General features: G+C 55.4%; 1 protein-coding gene across 2 annotated transcripts in view; it reads right to left on the reverse strand.

Moving 5' to 3' along the window:
- The window catches only part of PADI2 (peptidyl arginine deiminase 2), a 43,176-nt gene extending 28,638 nt beyond the window's left edge, over positions 1-14,538 (reverse strand). Inside the window, exons 1-4 of one of the 2 annotated variants that reach the window (XM_082685557.1) lie at positions 14,321-14,395; positions 5,774-5,915; positions 2,364-2,547; positions 1,327-1,399 (exon numbers count right to left, since the gene is read on the reverse strand). In XM_082685557.1, coding sequence (XP_082541683.1) covers positions 1,327-1,399; positions 2,364-2,547; positions 5,774-5,814 — 298 coding nt within the window. In that variant the 5' untranslated portion in view covers positions 5,815-5,915; positions 14,321-14,395. Of the gene's footprint in view, positions 1-1,326; positions 1,400-2,363; positions 2,548-5,773; positions 5,916-14,320 lie in introns of both variants that reach the window. The other variant, XM_082685556.1, reaches the window with a different exon arrangement.
- Between the last annotated feature and the right edge of the window lie 3,182 nt (positions 14,539-17,720).

A 17,720-nucleotide genomic window follows, 5' to 3' on the forward strand; every position in this document is an offset into this window, starting at 1 on the left:
TTGGCCACTGCCCTTCCTGCTTACATCCTAGGTGTCCCAATCTCTGTGGGATTAGGTTTCCTCAGGGCATGTCATCTGAGACGCTCAGGGGCCATGTGTGCATATGAGGACCCTCTTCCGGGGCCCCTCAAGGGTGTCCTGAGGAGCCCAGCCCCAGGTCGGGCACTCCCGCCGTGCAGAAAGAGGGTCAGGGTGACCAGCCAACAAAATCCACAGGGGAAGAAGCCGAGGGCGGAGGTACATTGCTGCTCCTCTGGTGGTTGGAGGAGGAGAAGCTGAGTGGGAGTTGGTTGTTTTGGGGGGAGGTTCTGCGTCCTCTTATCTACCCTGGCCATAGTTGGAAGAGAAGATTGAGACCATGACATTGAAGGACCGGAACTGGGCACACAGTCAGCAATCAAGAAAGGTCGGGTGTTTCTCCTCCTCTTCGAAGCACCCAGCACCGTAGAGGACCCAGAGTAGGTTTTGAGTAAGTGCGAGACATTTTTGCAATTTTTAAAGCACTCCGCACACAGCGGGTTCTCGGCAGCTGGCAGTTCTCTCGCCCTGCCGTGGGGCAGCTCGAGCAATGCTGAGTCAAGGCTGGACAGACAGAACGACCCCCTGACATGTCCTCCTGGCTTAATCATTATGTAATTAAGATGAAAAGGAAGATGTAAAAGTTAACACCTCACCTGCAGAAGAGGGGAGTGTTGGAAGAAAACCACACCGCCCGAGCCCCGGAACCCGGGCTGTGCAGATGGGAAGAGCCCCCGAGAGGAGGCTCGTCCTGAGCCCAAGACCCAACCTGCCAGAGAGATGCTGTGTGACTTTGAACAAGTTCCCTAACCTCTCTGGGCCTCCCTGTCCTCCATGCCAAATGAAAGGCTTGGATTAGGTGAGTTAAGGAACCAGGCTGCCTCTCTGTGTTCCCAGGGCAGGATCTAGGGAGGGCAAGGGGGTAGCTGGGACTGTGAGGGACAGAGCAGACTGGCCATTTCCCTCACTAGGACGGACAAGCTCTTCTCCAGGCTGCAGGGGAGAGGCAGGGGAGGAACAGACTCTGCTCTTTCTTCTCAGTGGCCCACAGAGCCTGGGGTGGGGATGCTGACAAGGCGGGGCGAGGTGCTGGCAGACCAGGGTATGCCACCTTCTGCAGGACATCCCTCACCCCAGGACAGAAGGGCCTGGGCACGCGTGGCATCACTTCTCAGGCCTGCATTATTCAGAGGAAGCTCCGAGTGTCAGGTCTGCAGCACCGGACTCAGGCCAAGTGCCGCTGAGAAGGGCAGCAGGGTCAGCCTCCCTGGGGAGCAAAGCACCCAGGCCGCAGTCATACCAACTTACCGATGGCTGTAAGGAAGAGCCCAGCCTGGTCAATGGGCATAGTCCCCTCCTCCTCATAGTAGTTGACAGTGACCTTGGCAGGGAGGGGGTGCATTGGGAGGGAGAGAAGAGCAGAGATCACAGATCACAGGCAGGAAAATCTGCGGTGACCCCTCTCCCTGACTCACCCCTCAGAGCCTGTCAAGCCAATTCTCCCCAAACACACAAACCCTCTTCTCCAGGAAGCATTCCTGGGTTGGTGGGCTGCTTCTCTCAAATTCTCCAACAGATAGGGGGCTCCCCTCTTCTTAGAGGGCATTAGGGTATTGACTGCCTACCTATGAGTCCTGGTGCATTCTGCTGTCTACCTGCCCTCCCATATCTGCCATGGTATATGACTTGCTCCTGCTAAGCATCCAGGGGTAGGGCTGAGGAGTTTTCTTTAAATAATGTCCAGCGCCATCACTGCCATGGGGCGCATCGGAAGTCCATAACTACAGAACCCAGCGAAGAGACGTCAGGTCTCAGCTTTACCACTGGGCAAATTGCCCTACTGCATGGGCACTCAGCACCCCATTTAATACAGGAGGCGGCCAAGGACATTTGGGGCTGTAACTTCCAGTGATTCTAATATATCACTCAGCAGCCCACAGCCTTAACATTCCATGAAGCCATGTTCCACGGTCTGGCCCTGAGCCTCTGTGTCCAGTAGTCACCAGCCACAGGGGTATCCCATGGTCAATCTGATCTGAGATGTGTTCTAAGCGTGACACAGACTTAGTGTAAAAAAGAACATATGACATCTCATGGATTTTTTTTTTTTTTTAGAATATTAGCATCATGTCAAAATAATAATACGTGATCTATGGGGTTAAGGAAAACGTACTATAAAAATGGAGGCTGCCTGCCTCTTTCTGTTCTTTGAGAATGGATGCTAGGAACGGGACAGGGACAAGTGTGGCGCACGTTCTGTTCTGTCTGCGTTGGGTGACGCTGCTTGAGCCCCGCCCCCGGTTCCCGCTGCCCTCGCCCTTGGAGGACATCCTCAGCCAAGGTACCTTGTCACTGCTGGCCTCAGCGCTCGCCTGGCTCATGGTGACCCGCAGCGTGGTGCTGGGTGACAGAGGCCAGCGCTGTTTGCCGTTGGTCGCCACCTCCTCGGCCTGCCCGTCGCGCACCACCTCCACGCTCACGCGCTCGGAGTGCTTCAGGCTGAAGGTCCGGGCCTCGGCGGGGGCCGCGCTGTGGGGAGAGAGGAGAGGGGGTCATGGTGCAGGGAGGATCCCAGGGCAGGTGGGACGAGGGGTTTCCAAAAAAGACTCCTGGGGGGGGGGCGGGGCTGCAGCTCAACCCTGGGAGAGCCAGGTCTGGGGGACACCCAAGGACCCAGCTGCACCACAGTCACCCCGTAGTGGGGAGGGCACTGGGTAGCAATACAGAGCCCTGGGGGGGCAGACTTCTATCCACCCAGCTGGCATATTCGGGGGCGGGCCCGGGGATCTGAATTCTTAACAGACTTCCTGGTGCTTCTGATGGGCCGCCATGTGGGGCCCTAAGGGTGTGGGTACCTCATGAGGCTCAGACCAAGAAACGAATTTGCACCAAAGGCAGCGCCCACCCCCGATCCAGGGTGTGAACTGCAGGCAGAGGAAGGGCACGAGGCAGGTGTCCACAACGCTGGGTTTGCCCAGGGGAGGAGCCTGGGACTTGGGTCCTCAAGGGCAGCGATGGGCTGGCTCTGTCACACGGATTCCCCCCCCCCCCCGCCACAAGTTCCTCTCCCAGCTTGGAACTCCCTCCTCTAAGAGTCATTCCTAGGGGCTCTGGAGTGGTTTTTCTACAAATGGCTGATAGTTTTGGAATTCTTTTTTTTGTTTAAAGATTTTATTTGTCAGAGAGAGAGAGAGCGAGAGCGCACAAGCACGGGGAGCAGCAGGCAGCAGGCAGAGGGAGAAGCAAGCTCCCCGCTGAGCAGGGAGCCTGATGTGGGGGCTTGATCTCAGGACCCTGCGATCATGATCCAAGCCGAAGGCAGAGGCTTAAAGGACTGAGCCACGCAGGCGTCCTAGTATCCTTGGAATTCTTGAAAAGCCATGAAGATTTCAGGGCAGGAAACGGACTAGTTTGATTCAGTTGCTGTAGGCACGTCTGTGTGCCCTCAAATTCAAACGCCAAAGTTCTTACCCCGCCTGATATGACTGCATTGGAAGAGAGGGCTTTCAGAAGATAGCCTTAAATGAAATCATGAGCGCGAGGTCCCCTCTGATCGGACTGGTCGCCTTGTAAGAAGGGTAAGAGAGATCATTTTCTCTCCCATGCTACAAGGATGCCTGTGTGAGCTCACAGCTGCCTGTGAGCCGGGAAGAGGTCCCACCCTAATAGGACCACAGGGGCCCCCGATCTCCGACTTCCAGCCTCCGGGACTGTGAGAAATTAATTTCTTTGTTTAAGCCACCCAGCCCGAGGTATTTGTTATTGCCTAAGACACTGGTTTAAGCGGAGGTGGCAGGAAGGACGGGTAGACTGGGGGAGGGAAGGTGCCCAGGGCAGACAATTTTGCTAAATCCATCCCCTGGTCTGAAGGTTCCCAGAGGCTGAAGAGGGCTCAGATGGATTTAGGTGGGATTCTCATTGGATTTGGGAATAAGACATAGGTACAAGTGTCTGCCTCAAAGCCACACGTGCTATTCAGAGGGCCGTGCCTTCCTGGGTTCCAGAATAGCCTTCCGCTATGTTTGGGCATCGGAATTATCCAGGGGTGCAGTCTAAATCTCCGGGTTTATTTGCTTGGTTTTTCTGTGGGTGTTGTTAAGGCTAGAGATTAGTAGATCCTTTCCCTGGAGAGTCTGACTGGCCGGGTGGAGGTTCAGCTGGGCAGCTGTGGCCAGGGGTTGGAGAGGTTTCCACCAGTGGTTCTCCGAGCTCAGCAGTGTCCCCTGGAATGCTTTTTCTGCATGCAGATTGCCCGGCCCCTCCTCTGAGTTTCAGACTCAGCAGGTCTGCAGTGGGGCCTGAGAATTTGTGTTTCTACCATTTCTAGGAACGGTTGGTGATGCTGGTCCAGGCTTATACTCTGAGAACCACTGGTCTGGACATTCAGCCGTGTGGCCTGGTGGTGAGAGCCCTGGAGTGGCCGGGGCCATGAGTGTGAGTCACGCAGGGTCTCTCTGATGACCCAGGCTGACAGTGGCAGCCTGACAGTGGCAGAGACCACTGGTCTTGGGTGGGCACTGCAGGAGAGCGGGGACCAGGGTCTGGCAGTCCACACCTGGGCCTGGGAGAGGAGCTTGAAACAGGGCCACCCTGTTTCTTGTCTATTTACCCCTTTTTACATTTCCCAGCTCCTCACGGGGCCACTGGGTTGCTCAGAGGCTGGACACCTGTCGGTAGGGGTTTGCCACCTTCTGTCTGCAAGGCACATTGCCTCAGTTTCACCAAGTGTGACATGGGAGTGTGGCACCAGGTTGGCTGGTGGCTGGCATCTGGGCAGCACAGAGGGGGCAAGCCCTGGGCAAAGGGGTGAGGAGGGAGGCAGGGAAAAGCTGGGAATCTCTTGGCTGTGTCCCCACTCTCCATTAAGTAGAGCCACTGATGTCACCTGGTTTCACAGATTGGGTTTCTGCATACAGTTCTATTTAGGAAAAAGAATGCTTTCTAAACTCACAGACAGGATGCGTTTTAGGACGGGACACTGACCATAGCTGCTTTAAGTGATGCCTCCTGCCTCCTTCCTTCCTCTGGGCTGGTGAGAAGCTGCAGGAGACCTGAGAGGCTCCAGGGGTTAGCGCCTGGGCCCCACACCCTTCTACCCCAGCACCAGGCCTGCTCTGAGCTGAGCAAACAGCTATTCTTGGAGAGGCTCTGGCAGAAGCAACAAAGGCAACCATTGTCCTCTACAGAGCCTGCTGGCTGCCTCCCTCCCCAGGAAGAACGGCTCAGAACTCATCCCCCAGAAACCCGAGAACCCGGGGCTAGGGGGTAGCTCAGTGGTCCCAGGGGGCTGCAGGGAGGGGCCCAGGATGGTAATGAGGGAGAGAATGAGGGTATTGATGGTGGCCAGGACCTGGCTCCAGCTTATGGGATGGAGGCTAAAGGTAGCGTGCCTGGGACAGGCTGCCAGTCCCCAGAACACAACCGTTCCGCCGACCACTGCACCCCAGTGCCCTGGACAAGGCCACACCCTCCATATATTCTTTGGTGGGAATAAATGAATGATTGACCCCACCCTTCTTGGTTTCCCAAACTGTATCACAGAGGGATTAAAAAAATGAAATCAGGCAACTTTCCTGCTTGAAAATATTCAGTGGCTCCTCGATAGCAGACAATACAGTAAAAGATGGGACCCAACCAGTGACATTCCGTCCCTGGGTCTCAGCATGACTCTCCAGCCTCTGCAGCCTGCACTACCCCAGGCAACTATCATTCCTTCTACCCTTCCTTTCCCTGACTTCTCTGCCAGACGACTCACCATCCCTCCTTAAAGACCCAGCTCAATCCATTTGTCTCCATCCGTGTTTTTTCCCCTTGTAGGTCCTTGAAGGTGGGGGTTGTCTCTTTTTCCTGTTTTAGCCCCTGGCCCAGTCCAGGCTCACCGTAAATCTAGGTGTTTCCTGCGGGAAGGACTGGAAGAACAGGGCTTGCTTATGTGGTCACTCAACCTGCATTGGCTGAGCACTTCCTAAGTGCCAGACACAGTTCTCGGTGCTGGGGGGCAGATCAGCAAAAGAGAACAGGTTCCCTGGACCCATGGAGTACATGTTCTAGTGGAAGAGAAGAACTTTCTGTGGGTTACCCAGCTGACGATGTGGTTTTGGGGGTGAGAATGGCTCTAACATAGAAGCATGGGGTGCCATGAAGCCCCGGCCTGCAGGTCAAGGAGGGCTTCCTGGAAGAAGTGGCATTGGAGCTGGGGTCTAACTCTATACTCTGAAGGACAGCAAGAATTCACTAGACCAGCGGATCTTAAATTTGGAGTATGCATCAGCATTATCGGAAGGGTCTGTTAAAATGCAGGTTGTTGGACCATCCTGTCTCTGACTCAGCTGATCCAGGGTGGGGACCCGGGAAACGAGGTTTACCTTTCCTTTTCTCCCCCAAATTTGCAGAAGAACAATTGAAAAATATAATTATATATATTTAAAGTGTCCAACACGATGACTTGCTGTACATATACATCATGGAAAGAAACTGCATTTCTTTTCCCAGTTTTATAATTCATTTAATGGCAAATGAACAACAGTCATCTTCAAAAGCTATGATGCTGAATGTACTATCATTTCTTGAGGTTGATCAGATCCCTAGAATCCCAGGCACTTCCCACAGAAGAGGCAGTATATTAATCAGACTTGGTTTATCACCAGCATTTATCAAACCAGACCTGGGGAAGGACCAAGCCTGGCCACTTAGGCATAGTCTTAACATCGCAACTTCAGACTGCGTTTCTAACAAGTCCCCAACTGCTGCTACGGCTGCTGGTCCAGGGACCACAGTTTAAGAACCAGTGAACTGGACAAAGGGAGGAGGAAGAGGAGCAATTTCTAGGCGGCATAGACCACCTGGGTGGGGGCCGAGGTAGATCTTAGCCCAGTGTGTTGGAGGGACTGGAGGAAGATCACTGTGGCTGCAGTTTGGGGGGTGGGGGGAGGGGTGGCCGGTCAGGGGAGAGGACCTAACTTGTGGTGGTGAGCTGGCCTTCCCCACTGAGGGCACCGGAGGCTTCTGGGGGCGGGGGTCATGACTGATCTTGCCCCGAGGAAAGATCACCCAGGGTGCAGAGTGGGGAAAGCATTTCAGGAAAGCAACGCCGGAAGAGGGGGACTCCGGCGACCCCACAGCTGTCTGGGTGAGTCAGGATGGTGGTGTGGGACAAAGTGGTGGCTGGGGAAATGGAGAGAAATGGCTGGTAAACAAAGCAACTTTGAGCAAGACTGGAACGCGGTGTTGGACGTGGGAGAGGGTTGCTTCCTGAGCCCAGCCCGGGGGGAATAGGCTTTGTGGTCTAACAGCTGCTCAGCCCCACGTAGGGCCTCTGGGGAGCCAGTCAGCCTCTCTGGTCTTCATTCACTCGGTGGGGAGGTTACTGGTTTGGCCTTGCAGGCCTGGGGTGCCCACTCAGCCCCAGGCTGGAGGGTGTGATGTGCCTGCTTCTGGCTGGCGTCTGGCCCTCCCAGCTTCTCCACCTGTCCTGGGCCTCGTTAACACCCGCCAGGGATCACCCCCCCCCCCACTCCCTCCCGCTCCAGCGAACCCGGCTCCTGGTGCTGCGGGTGTGACATCCTGCCCTCCGGTCTTTGCAGGAGTCTGAGGGGTTCGCAGGTGCCAACCCGGCACGCAAGCCCAGGGTGAGCACCCTCAAGGACGCGGATGAGAGGAGGAAGGTGAAGCCTCAGCTTGGCATGACTGGAGGTCTGGAGCCCTGTGGGTGGCTGCCTTGAAAAGGCCTTGCCTTCAGCAAGTCCTCTTCTCTGTCTGGTGACCTCGGCCGCCTTTCTCCCTGGACACTGGTGCTTTTAGCTGGCCCCTCTCCTTAGGGCAGAAACAATCAAATCTGGGATCACTCCCTTTCCAGACAGCTTCAAAAACTCCCCACTGCCTATGTAACAAAGCCCAACACCTGAGCCTCACAGTCAAAGCCCTGGTTTGAGCTCATACACTCTCCACCCTTGCACTGTAGGCCACTGAGTCTATGTCCTTTCTGCCTTTCTGTCTGCATGTGTCCCAACAGTCCTGCCAGGCACCGTTGCTCCTGCGTGGTATGTCCTGGTCACCCTGTGAACCCCTGTCCATCCTTCAGCTTGGTTGCCACCTCCTCCAGGAAGTCTTCCCTGATTTCATCTGCCAGGAGTCCTCCCTCCCTCCCCACTTTGTTGATGCTTTAAACAGCACCTCATGCAAATGTTGTTCAACTTTTCTCTCCTGTGAATGTTATGGATGCTTGGAGGCCAAAGCTCATCACTGGTTTAATAATATTACAATAATCCCAGTACTAATTCATGATAATGACTTACTGAGTGTTTATCATGCACCAGGCACTGGTCTAAGCCCTTGGCCCATGTGATCTCTCTCCGCCCATCCTTTTGAAATCCCAGGAGGTCTGTATCAGTATCATCCATTTTCACAGATGAGCGTGTCCAGACCTGTAGAGTGTGACCACTGGATCTGAGTCTCAGGGACTGTAACGGCCAAGTGCGAGGTAAACTCAAGCTCCCTGAACCCCTGGCCTGGCTGCTCCCTTCCCGGGGGGAGGTCCAGAGGTTACAGTCTTCCCTAAAGGTCCTTTAGATGGGGATGGGGAATCCTGGGCCTGGCTCAGGAGAGGAGCAAATGGGAAGCCCGAAGGAACCTCTAGAGACCCCTACTTATTTTGAAGGTGGGGTCTGAGGCCCAGAAAAGGGACACCGAAGGCTTGGGCATGTGACCTAGATAGGCAGACTTGGGCCAGTCAAAGCCCCTGGCCATGGAGCCTGGTAGGGCTAGGCCGGCAGAGCTGCCTCTGAAAACTGGCCTCCCCCTACCTCCCCCATCTAACAGGTGTCCCTGTCCAGCTGGGGGGTTGACACAGTGGTGAGCTCCTGCTACTCTGCTCCCAACCTGATGGCGGGTCCCGTGGGCAAGAAGGGAAGCCTCTGAGGGACCCCAGTTGTGTCTGGGGCTGTGGGCTGCACACGCAGGGTACCAGGTCCTCCTTAGAACCCTGCCTCCCCCCCGAGGAACTAGCCTGAAACCAGAACTGCAAAACAGCTCCTGGCAAGACCTCCTTTTTAGGGTTGAGAGTGCTGGGTGCTGTTCTAATTTATGAGGCCACCTGATCTGGCCTGATTCCTTAGGAGCAAGTGCTGCTCTGGCCAAGCTCGGCCACATGCCCTTGACCTTCCACTGGCTAGTCCAACAGCGCTCATCCCTTGAGGCTGGGGGTGGGGAGCTCAGCCCAGTGACGGGCCGATCTACATGCATCACTGGCCACATCCATCCATTCATTTACTCAGTGAAGGAGGCCTTCACTGATGTGAGGGCTGGAGGTACAGGGGAGTAAGGAAGGCAGGGTGGAGGGGAAACACCCCAAACATAAGTCATTAGAAGGCAGCCAGGCAGAGTAGTCTGGGGCTGGGGTGAGGCAGTGCTATCATTTACCTGCTGTGCCAACTTAGACAAATGTTCCTTATCTCAGTTTCCCCAACCAAGGGGGCCAGCAACCGTAGCTAACTCTTAAATTGTTGTGAGGTTTAAACACATGTAAATTATTAAATACATGTGAGATGAGTATGGAAGATGTTAGGAAGGCAGTCTGATACAGAATATGTGCTCAATAAATGTTATCCAGTAATATGAAGTAAATAAGATCTGCCGGTGGAAAAATGGCATGGAGGCAGAGAATGCTTGAGGCTTGAGATAGTGTGTCATGAAATGAGGGTAATGAAGAATGCTTCTCAGAGGAGGTGATGTGTGAGCTAAGCCTTGGTGGATGAAGTGTCAGGCTTGCAGAGGTTTGGGGAATGGTACTCCAGACAGCAGGAACAGCACGTACAAAGGTCCTGTGGCACAAATGAGCTTAGTGTGGTCAAGAGCTAATAGCATCCACAAAATTAACGTGGCCAGAGTAGAATGTGTGTAGGTAGTTGGCAGGAGATGGGATCTGTGAGGCAGGGCCTGGCACTCTCAGGGATGGGGACACCATGGCACCCCAGTTCTCTAATGCTTCTAACTGGATCACAGACTCCCCATCCTTGGCCTTTGTCCTAAGGATACTTTCTAAAACACTCACACCAACCAAGAAGCAAGAAGGAAGTCTAAGAAGGGTCAAGGGAGTGAGATGGTGAATTTTGATTCTCCAGGCTCTTCCCCAAGGTGGGGTATATCTCTGTACCCCTCTCTGTTTCCCCAGCATTTTACTATGTTCGTGTCTCTTGCCCTTGTACCCTTGGCCAGCTTCTGCCTTGGGGTATCCCACGGGAGGGGGCGGGGGAATCACTCCCACCCCCCATCTCTTCCTGATGTCAGTTGTAATTAGGAGAATACTCCACAGAGGCAAGAGACCATTGTTAAGGTCATCTGTGTCCCAAAGCTTCTGCAGGCTTTAGGAAACAGATCCTGACCTTTCTCCACCAGAGAGAAGGGTATGCCTCTGACTCCCCTGGACAGATGCATAGACCAAGGGAGGGAGAGGAGGAGCTGTCTACACAGCCTGGTTTGTGGGTCAGTGGGACAATCAGGCACAGTGTGATCACCCCCGTTACCCGACTCCAAGGCTGCCCTTTCTCTGATCCCTCCCGGCTCTGGGGGTGTTGAGGTGAGCGGGGAGGTTGAAATCAACATGGAGAAGCCATTCTCTCTCTGCTCTCCCCAGCTTCAAGCCCGAAGCAGAGGGGAACCAGGGCCAGCCCCAGTGAGGAAGCATCTGGCAAGTCAAGGGACTGTCGGGGGAGATGGTGTGGGCAAGGTGTACACGTACCAGATCGAAGAGAAGATGCTTAGGATGGAGAGAAGGAAACAGCAAGTACCTTTAACAACCGCAAAGTAAATCTCTAGGAAAAAAACCGACTTCCTTTTTCCGTGCATTTATTTACTTATAGCTCACTAGAAACCAGCATGCAGAAAGTGCCTGGGCCAGGACATCTACCCCCAGGGGCCAGTGTGGCTGGGAGAGGGTGGGTCAACCACAGGGTCTGCTGAGGACCCCCCCGTGTGGCCTCCTCACCCACAGCTGTGGCCCCCACTGTGTGTCTGTAGGAAAGGGGGGGCCATGCATGCATCTCAGGAAAGGGGGCCCGAGCCCCTGGGAAGAAGGGGTGGGTGTTGAGACCTGTTCACTCACTTTTGTCACTCGGGAAGTGAGGGGTCCAAACACACTCCCTTACTAGCTGGGCCCAGGGTCCACAAGGCCTTGTCCCTTGATGTCTCTCTCCTTGGAGGCCCTGGGCGGAGGGGGAGGACTCATGTGGGATATAGAGTCAGAACCTGTATCTGGGTCCAGAAGGGCTCTGTAGGAAGTGCAGGGTCAAAAGGGGGTGTGTGGAGGGTCTTGAGGTATTCTGGAGGGAGGAAGAAACGCTGGCTGAGAGGGTCACCCATTTCAACTTGCTAGTTTAAAAGTCACACAGAATACAGTGGAGGGTAAGAGCACAGGTTCTGAGTCAGACAGAGCCGGACCCGAATCCCGTCTGACATCAGGCGACTGGCCTCACGTCTCTGAGCCTTGCTTCCTCATCTAGAAAATGAGATGATCTCAGCCTGACCCCCAAGGTCCGTGGTGAGGAAGAGACAAGAGAATGCATTTGGTTTCCAAGTGCTCACTAAAATCCCCGCTATTATTAAAATGGACCCTAGTCCTTATCACCACAGATACTAGGAGTGGCAGGAGGAGTAACAGCCCATCTCCTTCGTTCTGAAAGAGGCTTCCTTCCACTCAACCAGTGGTTCGCAGCTGGAGGTGTTTTTGTCCTCCTGCTGGGGGCTGCTGCCATTATCTGGAGACATTTTAGGTCATCACAGCAACAGGGGACTTACTACAGGCGTCTAGAGTTTAGAAGTCAGGGGTGTCGCTGAACATTGCACAGGACAGCCCCCCGCAACAAACAATTATCTGGCTCCAAATGCACTAGTGTTGAGGGTTGGAACCCCAGCCTGGACTGTTTAGGATGGTGGCAACCAGGCACCTGTGTCTACTGAGCTCCCAAGATTCAGTGCGTCTGTACCAAGACGAGCCCTAAGTATAAAACACATATTGGGGGTGCCTGGGTGGCTCAGTGGGTTAAAGCCTCTGCCTTCGGCTCAGGTCATGATCCCAGGGTCCTGGGATCGAGCCCTGCATCAGGCTCTCTGCTCCACAGGGCTCTGCTTCCTCCTCTCTCCGCCTGCCTCTCTGCCTACTTGTGTCTGTCAAATAAATAAATAAATAAATAAATCTTAAAAAAAAGTAAAACGCACGTTGAGTTTCAAAGACTTAGTATGAAAAAGACAATGTAAACTATCTCCTTAATCATTTAAAACTGATTAGATGTTGAGTGCTAGTATTTTGGATCTCTTGGGTTAAATAAAATATACTATGAAAATTAATTTTGCCTCTTTATTGGAATCCTAAAAATTGTGGGTGATAGGAAATTAACGTACACCTGCGGCTCTCTTTGTAGCTGGCGTGCTATTTCTGCTGGACCGTGCTGGTCTAGACCAAGCTTCTACTCTGGGGGGGGGGGGTCTTAAGCGAAGGGCAGCTGGAGGACGAGGGTCATCGTGGCAATGGGGGCTTTCTTGGGAAAGGACAAAGGGGATCATCACACCTCTGCCCCCTGCCAGAGGGAGGATGGTGGGTCCACCCCTCCCCCACACACTTCCCTACTGGGGCTGGGCCGCTCTCTGCCAGGACAGGGGAGGGCAGGAGGCCTAAGGATGACCCCCCTCCCTTCTCCCCATCCCCCCACCAGAGCCACCATGCCAGCTTTCAGGCTGCAGCGAAAGTGCTCCAGTGAACAAACAGGCGGGTATAGGGACAGCTGAGGCTTAGAGACCTGAGTGCCTTGGCTCCCCGCCCGCTCCCTGGCAGTGCCTGGTTTAGGATTGGGGGTGGGGAACAGAGGGGAGCCCTTCCAGGCCACCGAGGCCTGGGCCACAGTCCTCTGCTGTATTTTGACCCTCAGAAACCACCTTGATGTTTCCATGTGCACAATTGAGGCCAGGGGCCGATGAGCAGAGAGGGTGCCTTGTCTGCATGGTGATGGGACCCTCTGTCCTCACAGGAGGAGGCTGGGGTCCTAATGGTATCAGCGTGGCCAGAGCCTAATGAAGGGGTGGCAGGAGACTGACTGGGCAGGGCTGCCAGGGCCACCGGAGGTGACCGAGAATGGGCTGGGGAGGGGGGTGGGGAGATGCAGGGCTGGGATTTGGTGAAGATCCCAGGGAGGCGGGTCCTCCGGATGGCGGAATGATTTGGGGAAAATGAGACATCGGCAGCTCCAGCTCAGCTCAAGGAACAGAGAGGTTAGGGGACCTGCCCAAGGTTATCATCTTGGGGTCCTACCTTAGAGTCCCGCATGGTCCCTCCTGTCAGCGCTTGCCTGTCCCACTCTAGCCATGCTTACAGGAGAGGGCTGCTCTGGTAAAATGCTCACGGAATGATCCTGCCAGGGTTCCCCCTCCACCCGTTTGCACACACCAGCCACACCTTCGCAAGGGTGACCCACAGAATACAGGAGGGGGACCATGGGGTCCCCCTGTTTCCTGGGGGCTGGGGGAAGTGGGGAGGGTCATGACCTCAATTTCCCCATCCTATCTCCTGCTATTTCAGAAACCCTGTACCCTGCCAAAATTTGCGGGCCAGAGAGGAGGGAGAGGGAATAGGGTGCAGTCAGGGACGCTCTTCTTCCAAAGACCCTTCCTCTGCACCCTGCAGCCTGGCAGAACCAAGTCCTCCCCAACTCCAGCGTGAAGTCAGGGGAAGGCATTCAGGGACATGGAGCTCACAGCCAGTGCCTGGGGACAGGCAACCACCAGCAGCCCCCACAGGGCGAAATTGGAGCCTGAGTAACCCCCAGGGCCAGATTCCGCCCCAGGGCAGCTCCCCTCTGGCCTGGCCCTGGCCGTACCCCCCTCCCCGCAGCAGATCCTGGAGGAAGCTCAGCTGCTTTGAGGTGGGTGGTGAGTCAGAAGGGACTGAGAGGAAGGGGAGAGCCTAGGAGGGAGAAGGGAGGTGCTGAGGGGAGAGCGAGGGGAAAGACTAGGGGTCTCCCGGTTTGTTCTGGGTGAGGGGCTGCAGACGGTCAGACCATGGGAAGACTGGGGTCCAGGGGAGGGGGTCTGTGTTAGGGTGTGTGAGAGGATGTCAGGATTTCGGGGAGGCTGTCGGTTTGGGGGCAGTCGGTCTTCCGTGTGAGTTTCTTAGAATTTCTGGATACAAGGGCCTCAAGATGAGCAGCAACTCGCGCTGGAGGAAGTCCGTCGCGTCCCACATCCGAGGAGGGGCTCGGGGTTTCTGGAATGGGCGGGGGGTAGGGGTGTCTCCAGCGGTCGCGGGGGCCCCACTCACCTGTAGACATCGGTCCAGAGGTAAGTGCCCAGCACGTACACCGCCTCCACGCGGCTCCCGTACTGCAGCCGCACGGTCCGCTCGCGCAGCATCTTCCCACAGTGCCGGTCCTCGCTCGTCCAGGTCGCGCCGGCCCGGAGCACCTGCCGGAGCACCTGCCGCAGGTGAGCCCACTCCAGCTGCCGGCGGTCTGGCTGCGCGCTCGCCTCTATTTAAGGCCGGTGGGCGGGGCGGCCGCTTGGCCTCCGCTTCGCAGCAGAGGGCGGGCCCGTCCGTCAAGCGTGGCCACGCCCCCACCCTTCCCGCAGCTCCCCCCACCTCCGCGCCATCGCCCGCGCACTCGCGTTCCCCATCCCCGGGTCTGTAATCGGGGTGAAGCCGGCGGTTGCCCATTTCCTCCTTTCCACGGCTGATTTACTGACTCCGTATACTTTCAGTGGGCCCCCAGCTACCGGGCGCCAGGACGCAGGGCCGGGCTCCCCTCCCGGCGCCCCCAGTTTTTCAGGGCAGATAATGCAGCGGTGGAGCTGTTACAGGGGCGAGGACAGGAAGTGGTGGTAGCCCAGAGGGAGTGGGTGCCCTCACCCGGCTTGGGGTCCGGACCTGAGCTTTCCTAAAGGAGGCGTTTGCAGACTAAGGGAAAGGGAGGAGAGGCAGTGTCCGGAGGAAAGCCAGGAAGCCAGAGACAAGCTGACGTCCCCATCCACCCACTACGGTGAGGGAGAACAGGGAGCAATTGGCAGGGGAACCCAGCAGCCTACAGGGTCAGAACACCAAGCCAAGGCATCGCTGGCTGGGTGTGCAGTGGGAGCCTCAGGGTGACTTCTTCAGCGAGGAGGGGTCAGAGTGGACGCAGGTTACAAGAAGGAGGGGAGTAGGCTGGAGGGGGTTCTTGTTTGAGAAGGGGGTAGGGTTGCTGGGGGAATGGAGCCCTGGGATGGGGTGCCCCTGAATGAGCGGGTAGGGGCTGACCAGTGCCCAGAGCTGAGGCACAACCTGCCTCTGACCCCAGCAGCCTTCTTGAGATGGCCCAGACTAAGAGATGGTGAAGAGCCCCGCTGCTCACGGGCAGCCAGGATCTGGGAGGAATGTGGGTGAACAAAGGGGAAGGTCTGAGTTGGGCTGGGGAGGGGGGCATCTGCCCCAAAAGGCTCACTGAGCCAGAGAGACCCTGGTAACTTCTGATGGGAGTGAGACTCAGGAGACGGCTGGAGGGCAGCTACCCGCCAAAGAGGAGAAAGCTTGTGCACCTGGGAGCTGACTTGGAGGGTCCCCTGAGAGGGGGTTCTCGTCGGAGCACCCCTCTCCCAGAATTGTTTTTGAGTCCCTACTATGTGGCAGATCCAGGGCCTATGCCAGGGTGCCCCCTTCCTGGGGATCATGAAGCATGGCAACCTCATCTCACCCGCCCAGAAACTAGGGCCCTGGAGCTGGGGGGAGGAATGCTGCACCCCCACTGGGGCCCTGGCAGGTCACCACTGGAGCAGGATCCTGAGTGATGACGTCAGGCAAGGGGTGGTGATTGCCAGGAGAGAAGGAATGACAGCGGGTCCTTAATGCATTCTTCTCGCATGCCGGGCGCTGTCCCAGCGGCACTTTTCATGTATTAGAATTAGATCATTGTACCCTCCCCATAACCCCGTCACTTTCCCGATGAAGAAAGGGAGCTGCACATATGTTAAGGAATTTGCCCTCTGTTAGGGCCAATTTAATGTTAAAACCTGTTTAACTATTAGGGCCTGCTTAGCCAGAGCAACTCCATATTGCCTAGGTAGCCATATTGTTAACATCCACGGACTTCATTCCGGGAATAAACGCCCCAGTAGTTTCTGGTATCGTCTGGGTATCAATTCTGGGAGTAAATGCCTTGACAATAGAAGCCACATACCTTGGGTCTGCGGTGATGCCCTATAAGACCAGCCTGTGAGATCGGGAGGGGGTCGCTCTCTTCGGAGGCAGCCCTGGCCGGTCAGTCTGACATCTAATGCTTGGTATAGAATAAGGCTTTGCATAACTTTCACTTTGTCTCAGTCTCGTTCCTTTGATAACAGACCCCAACACCCTCCACCTCCCAGCTCCCAAGAGGGGCAGAGCCAATGTAGGGACTTGTGTGGCCATGGGGGAAGGGGTTGGGGGACAGAACAGGTCAGGGCAGAGATGGAATGCTGTCTCTTGATTGGTAGATGAAGAAACCCAAGTTCTAGTTCCTTTGTGGGGACCGCATCATGAAGCCCTGGACAATTCACCCTGCCCTTTGGGGGCCTGTGAACGACTCAGCTCTCGCATAGGTGTGAGGATGGCATTAAATGAGACAAGGTGTGGGAAACACGAGCACAGCGCCTGGTACAAAGCAAGCAGTCAAGAGATGAAACTCCTCCTCCTTCAAAAATCCAACCTGGACCCAGTGGACCCACATTCGGGTTCCTACCCCTGGCTCAGGGCCTGCAGTTGGGTCACGGCACTGGTCGGTGTGAGGGGAGCCTCCTGGTGCCCAAGGGTTTAAAATAGCTGAAGTGGTCACAGCTGTTGGGGGATTCGGGGCCGGAGGTCTCACGCATCACGGCTGCTCCCGCCGCTCCCCTGGGGCCCGGAAGAGCTGCAAAGGCATCTCATTGTGTCTTTTGGGGAATGCCAACAAAGAAGAGGCTTAGTGTGGGCCGCTTCCTGGCACTGATCTGCACCCCACACCCGCAACTCCATCTCCTGCCAAGTGTGTGGTTGGAGAGCCTGGACTGGGAGGGCTCCTCTGAGCCATTCCGTGCCATGATCCTGTCCCCGGGGGGTCTCCCTGTGCCAGGTTGTGGGGAGGTGACTCAGACATCACAGCCTGCTTTGAGAGGAGGGACAGCTCACTGAGGACATAATTTATGCAAGAATTTAAGAAGAAAGAAATATACAATGAATACCTGATTAGTATAGAAAAAGAAAAAAAGATATGATCACCCAGGACCTCAGGACCAGAGATAGCACTGTTCCCTTTTTTTGAGTGTGATCTTGTAGGGCCAGCCCGGAGGCAGTCGGTGCTTGCTGTGGGTGATGATGCTGGCTGAGCCCTAAGGCTCTGCCAGGAGCCGCCCTGAGGGCTTTGCACCTCTTAGCTCGTTTAATCCTCCAACAACCCTATGAGGTGGGAGCTATTATTATTCCCAATTTGCACAGGGGAACCAACTGGCCTGGCGGTGAAGACCGTGCATGGCCTTTGGACTTGGCAAAGCTGGGGTCAAGTCCAGTTCTGCCCCTCGCTAGCTAGGAGACCGTTCTGGACCTTAGCTGCTTCTTCCTTATAGGAGATGCTCGTGGTACTCAGTGTTAGGTTTAATGTTAAAATTTAATTTTAACCTTACAAGTTAATGTTAAATTTAATTTTAAAACCTGTTTAACTATTAGGGCCTGCTTAGCC

This window comes from Mustela nivalis (genome assembly GCF_964662115.1).
Source record: "Mustela nivalis genome assembly, chromosome: 10".
NCBI classification, from domain to species: Eukaryota; Metazoa; Chordata; class Mammalia; order Carnivora; family Mustelidae; genus Mustela; species Mustela nivalis.